Below are 7,944 nucleotides of genomic sequence, written 5' to 3' on the forward strand. Positions count from 1 at the left end.
ATACGCAACTAGTCCCAGTCTTCTGCCGTGCGTTTCAGTGAAAAACAGGTAAAAGCCCCCAGGAAACGAAAGGAAGAGGCGGTTTTTTAAACGGATGGGAACCGTCCTATCTATTTTTGTAAACTGTAGCATGGAATTTCTATTTGGACAAAAAATGGAACTGATATTTTGAAAAGTGTGTCAAAGAAGGACCTTATGACGTCATAATGTTTTGTGAAATAATTTCTTTTAATATCCATGCTACAAATTTTGTGTTAGAATTTTCTCATACTGTTGCATTAAAAAATGAGAACAACATAGTTAAATCGCTGAGTATTTAGGCATTTTCTGTTTGGTCACGTGATTGACCAAATATGGTTGTGAGTCGAATCATACAAAGGTATGTTAGATAAAACACATTTGGCAAAAAAGGATAACTGAAGAGTTAAAGGAATCCGAGAAATGACTATTTGAAGGGGTCTATTGCAACGGATTGGTTGTTAAGAGCCACCCCTCTTAAGCGAGTTAGCAATTTCAAATAGGAAATACAACAGGCGTGCCATTTTTATCATTTTTATCATTGCATTGGCTGCTCTTTCCTCATTTAATCTTACCCGTGAAAACCCGTCTGGAAAAGTTGCGTAATTGGGTCTTTCCTGTCATACATATCTGAAATCTTGAAAGATAATGGACTTCGTTGAGCCGTGTCAAATTCAGCTGTATTTCCAATATCTTACTAATTGTAGTGTTGGTACAACACTGAGACCAAATGGAAAATTCTCTGGTAACTTTTCCTGGTTGGATATAGAGAGAGAAGGAATCGAACACCTCGAGTGGATCTGTGATTTCTGTTGTCTGGCTATTTATACAACAAACTTACCAGGTCTAGGTTGCTGTCTTTTCGATTCAAATGCCCGAATACCCATATGAGGATATGCATTTGATGAAATCATTTGGCACCGCATTCCAATATTCTTGTTTGAGGAGTGAATCCCTCTTGTCTTCCAATCTGTCCAATATATTTTATTACCGTACAACGTCAAATCATATGGATGACCCAAAGAACATTGTGAAGGAGATTTAAATACTTTCTCACGGCCTGAGCCATCATAATTTGCCTTATCTATATAAAGTAATTTGGCATCTGTCCAATATATTTTCTGAGCGCTGTAGTCTATTGTCAGCCCATTGGGCCAATAAATGTCTTGTTGGATAATTGACTGACGATTTGAAGCGTCCATTTCTGCGCGCTCTATTTTGGGCTCTTTTCCCCAATCAGTCCAAAACATGAACCTGCAATACAGAAATCAAAAAAGATTTAGTTTTGCTGACAAAAAGAACACTTACAGCTGACTGAGTACGATGTATCTATAGGACGAATTTTGTAGACGAAGGAAACGAGTCTTATGGCTCAAGAATCTCTTCGGTTGCACGTATTATTGAAAAAATAGAAATTGAGAATCACGCGTTAGCGTCAAACAGCAAACGGCAAACGAAAGGCTAGCTGCTGATTATCATTAGGCATGAAATTTTCTACTACTCTGGTTTTCCAAATGGCTCGGCGGTCGAAGGTAACAAGCCAGAAATGAGCGAATACTATATTTATACTAGCGGTTTCAAAGAAAAAAATAGAATGAAAGGTTTGCAATTGTATGTACTTTTGTAATTTGACGCTGTTGGTATTCAGAGTACCACAAAAATACGAGACAAAATGCGTGCCGCGCCGGCAGCACGATTATTTTCCTCTTTCAACCAATAAAAATTAATTATTAGGGACCTTTAGATCGGAGGACGAGGACAACTACAAGTCTTAACTTCGAGTACGGTCACGAGTACGCGTTTTCCGTTGTGAGCATGCGCACTTCGAAAAATGTCGGCCTCCAAAACGTATGCACATGCGCGTGCTTCGATCTAAAGGTCCATTACTGTTAGCACAACGAGTGCGACTTCGAGTGCAAGTTCTGGGATTATTGAAGAATGCGCGTCCGTACGGCGCAGCACGACTTGCTCAAGTCGTCTGGCAAGATAATCTGCGACAACTTTACATCGAAAAGTCGTAGCGGAAAGAAAGAGTTTATCAAAAGGAAACTGCGTCTGTTTTTCGTCGTTTATTGTAAAGGACTTCCACAAGTAAAAGCGCAAACACCAGCAACTCATTCAAAATTAACTGGTGCCGAAATGTGAACTTCATCCCGTATAATAGTATTTTCTGCAGATTGGAACTCGTCTTATAAGCTTATCTAAATACGTCGTGGAGCACGACTTCGAGAACGAAATACAAGTTGTACTTGATCTCGTACCCGCACTCGTTGCCGATGCTAACATTCTCTCATGATATTCTTGTCTTGTGGCTTTGTCGCAGCCGTAGCCGTCGTCGTTTCTTAAACTCCCTATTGCAGTAAACACGATTCTGAATAGTAGTGATTCAGACGGCAAATGGCAACGACGGTAGCTAGTTGTCTTAAAAGCAGGGAAATTCTTTATGTTAATTTCTTCCTCTATCTCTGCATAGAAGTTGAACGAAATTTGTAAATCACTCAGAGGCAAAAATGAGATAGAATCAACTTGCAGTTCTTTAAGTTACTTTTTGGCAAATCGCAAATTTCAACCTTAGTTATTATAATAATTGTCGTCATTCAGTTTGCGATGCTAAATCTCTCTAACGTCTGAATGTCTGTCATAATACACTTGGCTCGTTTTCTTATTTCTTGACTTGTTTGTACACAGCTACAGTTTTTTTAGAAGAAACTTTGTTGTAAGATCGTTGAGGCTGAAATTATCCAAACTGTTAAGAACGTACTAAGAACGTACCCAGGCTGACAGTCAGTTAAGAACGTCTTTATTTTCTTATTTGTTTTTATGAGTAGTATAAATAAAGGTAAGAGAAATGTAGAACTGTAGTATAACAAGACAATTTAACAAATACTTAAAGGCATTTTTTAATTTTAACAATGTGGTTTTCTTATTGCGTGCTACATTGAGAACAGTTCATTTAAGTTCAGTTTTAAGCAAACAGACGCAACAACTCCCAATATATATTTGGGATTTCGTTGTTGGTTTTGCAGGTGTTGTATAGTGTTGGCAGTTGTGTACAAAACGACACAAAAACTCCTAACGACGTAAGGGCTTGCAGTGTGTTATGGGAAGGATACTATCCAATAACAATAACGATGATTATGACGATAATAATAATAATAATAACAATAATAATAATGATGATAATAATAATAATAATAATAATAATAATAATATAATAATAATAATAATGATGATGATGATAATAATAAGAAGAAGAAGAAGAAGAAGAAGAAGAAGAAGAAGAAGAAGAAGAAGAAGAAGAAGAAGAAGAAGAAGAAGAAGAATGAAAATAAAGTTCAGCCTCAGCTCCAAAATTAGACGTCCTTACAAAAAAGGGGTGTACTACTATAAATTTAGATAAAGGGGGATTGTCAAATGAAGCCCGTGTCATGAAACAATTTTTTCATAAGTAGAATGGCGCACCAAGTGCAATGTATGCACTTATAGTTTATCTGTTTTGCTCCTTTCCTAATTTATGCTGGTATAGAAAGCTGGGCTATTGTAGATTCTAGGGTACCCGTCCACTTATTTGCATGTGAATAACGTCTATTGTTATATGTCTCGTTGCCACTGCAAGAGTATAATAATGGCGGGTAAGTTCTAGGGTATTCCAGAATCGCTCCTAAAGCCCTCCCAAGAACAGTCGCTCCCACTCATTCCGCCTGAAGCCCCTAAATTACTTTATTCGCTCCATCGGTTGTCTCATGCGGTCGCCAAATACGTACGTTCGCTACTGCTTGATGTAAAATTCTGGGTGGTGGCTTTTAATAGCACAAACTGAATGTTATAACTCGGAGGTGATTCTCAGTTATAATCAAAATGGCGTTCTACATTCACATATCTCTGGCTGAAAGGAGCGATTCTAGAATACTCGGCCAGTAGCGGCATCCTTTGAAGAACGAGGCATATAACAATATACGCTAATCACGGGATGAAACAGTTGACGGAAAAAAATGAGTCGGCTTCTTTTCCTTTTTAGAACTGTGACAATAACAATTGACCGACGTCCAATTTTCAATGCTTTTTAGTATATTTGACTGGTCGGGGTGACTACGCTATTTCAAGCAATATAACCAGGGAAAAAGAAAATTTAATCCAAGCAGTAGTTATGAGGACGTGCCTTGAATGTACCAAAGTGGTTAATGGCGTTTTTTACGCGAGGAACGCGAAACAAAATTGTTCACACTTACCCATAGAGCGGGTCAACGGCAATTGCTCTTGGAAGACCCATTTTTTTCCAAAACAGAACCTTTCTATTAGTTCCATCTAAGTTTGAAACTTCTATCCTATTTGTTTGCCAATCTGAATCACCAGAATCGGTCCAATACAACTTTCTTGCCACCCAATCTACAGCTAGGCCTTCGGGTTTCCTCAAACCCAACGAAATCACATCCTCTACGTTTCTTGTCGTTCCTCTAACGGGTATACGCTTGATTTTCTCCAAGATAACATCCGTCCAGAAGACATAGCCCTCCGCAAAGAAGAAATCCACTGCAATAATTGAGTCGTCCAAACCATCGACTACTATCGTCTCTGTAGCTGTATGGTTTTTGTGAATTTTTTGAACTATCCTTATGTCCTTGCGATTGGCATATAAAAGCTTGGGAGCATACGCTGGGGACAGAGAACGAAATCAAAAGTAGAAACTAAGGTACAGAAGAAATGCTTTTCACCTCTTAGACTAACGAGAACGTTTCATCGATCCCAAGACCTCGAATTCGGCGGCAACTTTCTCCAAGGATTCGCAAACCAAATTAGTATTATAACCTTCCCCTTCCACAAAATTTTTGAATTTTTCTTTCAAGCTAGCAGCACATTTAATATTGCACTACCTCTGGTGATGTACCGCACATATATAGATAGTTAGCGTTTCTGACTTTCCTCAGCACAGAATGCTTCATAGCTTGGTCTTCTTAGTCTTTTTGTTGGTTATTACAGATAAATTTTGCATACGTGAACATTTAGCGACTTAGAACAGGTGTATTATATTCTGAGCGACTGGTCATCTGCAATAATTTGTTGCGTGATCATGACTTCCTTTTCGTGAAGTACCTTTATTCAGCAGAGTTCAGCCAGAGTTTCCAAAGATATTCAAAAAGGCCTCAAAGAGGCAAACACGCAGATTTTGTCTAGCTCTTTAGAAAGTAGTAGGATTTTGGATCGATGCAAAAAAGATTCTTTGCTCCCAACATACAATCTCTAATATTGTTTTCTTTCCTTGTTAACTTTAAACAGCTAGCTATATATAGTTTCAACAAAAGAGTTAAGCAATATTTACTCCTTGAACAAAACGGTTCTCCTAACATAAAACTAGTATCATGCTTTACACTTCTGCTTCACTGATGTTTCGCTTTGGTGCTTTTAGCCACTTTAAAGTTTGCTGGTAGTTTTCAATCTTCTCTCTTAGTATTTTCTAGTAATATAATTCTTAGTCTGTATGCACAATGTGTGCTCTGAATGAAAATGTAATTAACCACTACTATACCCTGGGGACTTTTCAGGGTCAATGAACAACACTTTGTGGGGGACTTTGCCAGACTGCTTATTATGGCGCAAATAACAGCCGTGCACTTTACAATCTTAACTGAATAAAACGTAGTTTACACAGGTATCCCCAGAACAGTATGAGTGACAGACCACCACACCGGGAACTACGTGCCCTACTCTTCTCGAACCGTATGTGGGTTCTTTAAAGTCCCACACAAGTGAAATGAGCTGAGACGAGGCCTACGGTTTATCGTCCTCATCCGAGAAGACTGGAATTTGCGAGTGTAGTTACAAAGGCAGCACTTTTTTCGGTGCTCAGTGGCTGAGCTTCCGATCGCTTTGGCGCTTCGCTATCTCTTGCTTTCTCGCTCCACCCTCTTTCCGAACTGATGTATACTGGATGTTTTGTACTTATGTGTTGTTTGTGCCGGATTGAAGATGCATAAATTAAACAGGCAATATATATGCATTAGAAGTCTACAGATTACTCGAAAACCTCACGGTTCATTCAAATTTGGGCTCTGTGTATTTCCTTAACAATTGAGAAACACCAGAGATTTAACATACGATTTAATTTTCAAAAAATATAAATAGATATACTTTGTTACAAGAATTATGAAGTGAAATGCGAATAAAATTGTTGTCGTTTTTGTTTTTCTTGACGTATCCGCTTTCTAGACCTCAGTTTTGAATCAAGATCTCAAATGAAGCTGATCTTGAATAGCAAACAGACTGTTTTATAAATCACGAACTTTTGGGCCCTCAATTTCTTAGGCTCGGTAACAATGCATGTAGCGTGCCAAAGAATGGAGGTTGGCACAGAACTAATCAATCAAAACTGTCGAAAAATGCCAGTGTAAATAACCAAATACCAGACTAAATTACCACCAGGCTTGATAAAATAAGACCATCGTCAATTAAGCAAGGATTTTACTATCGAGAGAGTAATCTGAACCAGTCCCCCCCCCCCTTCCCCCAAACGCGTCAATATCACATGCAGCAATAACTCAGCAAAAGAAAGCATACGTATTTTTAAATAAGGATATAGCACAACATACCTTGACAAATATTGTAACAGAGGAAAGACAAGCAAATTGTTGCTTCGATTTTCATCGTTTTGCTTTACGCTTCGAGAACGCTTAACGATTAGAAACAGCGAACAAAGGGTTAGAAGGGCCGAAACCATGTGATGGACTCCTGATGAAACAAATTGACATATATCCTGAGTAGATGTGTAGACAGTAGCAAAATAGAATTTCCGATATTGAGCGAGAAAAATTTTCCAGTGGAGTGATTCGCTCTTGTCTCACACGCGAGCTACCGAGGGCTCGAAAAACTTCCGCGGAATATTCGCTTCTGAATCAAATGGAACGTTCACTTCGAAACTGCCGACCAAACTAGAAAAATTCACAGTTTTTGGAAATTTCGGTTACATCTTTGTAAGAGAAAAATTCGAGTCTTTGCTCTGAGCAGAAAAGGGTCAAGATTAGTCAACAGATCGAAGCGGATTAATTTTTCTGTTGTCAAAACGGGATCTTCTTATGTTCGTTCCCAGGACCTTTCTCGTCACGTACAGAGAAGGTTACTGGGAACGAGATTGAAGATGATTGTGATTGGGCGAGCTCTCGGTAAAAGATACCAAAATTAGCGAACGTTACTACAATAAGTATTTGGCGACCGCAATAGGAAACGAATAAAGATGTAACGAATAAAGCAATTTGGGGGCTTCGGGGTGAATGAGTGGGATCGAGCGACTGTTTTTGGGAGGGCATTTATTGAGCCATTATCTCTTGTTACCCAAGAGATACCTTGGATAAGAAGGGATATTATTAGATTATGCAGAAAAAAGAAATTGCATTACAATAAAGTGCGAAAAAGTGGGTACTACTTCGGGTACCGCACACAACAGAGTAAAGGTTGTTTATTTGTAATTGTGTTTTAGCTGGGTATTGTTTCTGAGTGGTTCTTGCTTCGTTTGTTTTACGTCATCTGTGCCTACTAGTACTTTTCTACTGCACGAAGTAAGAGCTGAAAAAATTCCAGTCCAGTCCTTTGAGAGAAGTACCGAAAGCTAAACAATGCTATGAAAAGAGAATACAATTTGGCTCGATGGACATGCATCAACAACATGGCCTCCGACCTTGCAACTTCTGGAAATACTAAGCGAGATATGTCCAGAAATGCACACAACAACAAAAATGGCAAAAATGAGAAAATGTTGGCGAATTTGGCAAATATGGCGAAAATGACAATTTTGGCACAATCGCCAACGAGGCAAAGCACAAAGCAGGGAAGGGGCACCATAAAAGTTGGCGAAAGCGGCGAATTTGGCAAATATGGCGAAAATGACAATTTTGGCACAATCGCCAACGAGGCAAAACACAAAGCAGTGAAGGGGGC

General features: G+C 38.8%; 1 protein-coding gene across 6 annotated transcripts in view; it reads right to left on the bottom strand.

Annotated features, from left to right (window-relative positions):
- Positions 1–7,944, bottom strand: part of LOC137969352 (low-density lipoprotein receptor-related protein 6-like) — an 81,270-nt gene that overhangs the window by 18,334 nt on the left and 54,992 nt on the right. For 3 of the 6 annotated variants that reach the window (XM_068815552.1, XM_068815551.1, XM_068815555.1), the window contains one exon: positions 860–1,272. In XM_068815552.1, coding sequence (XP_068671653.1) covers positions 860–1,272 — 413 coding nt within the window. Of the gene's footprint in view, positions 1–859; positions 1,273–4,247; positions 4,672–6,602; positions 6,742–7,944 lie in introns of all 6 variants that reach the window. The other 3 variants (XM_068815550.1, XM_068815549.1, XM_068815554.1) reach the window with 3 other exon arrangements.

This window comes from Montipora foliosa, chromosome 9 (genome assembly GCF_036669935.1).
Source record: "Montipora foliosa isolate CH-2021 chromosome 9, ASM3666993v2, whole genome shotgun sequence".
NCBI lineage: Eukaryota > Metazoa > Cnidaria > Anthozoa > Scleractinia > Acroporidae > Montipora > Montipora foliosa.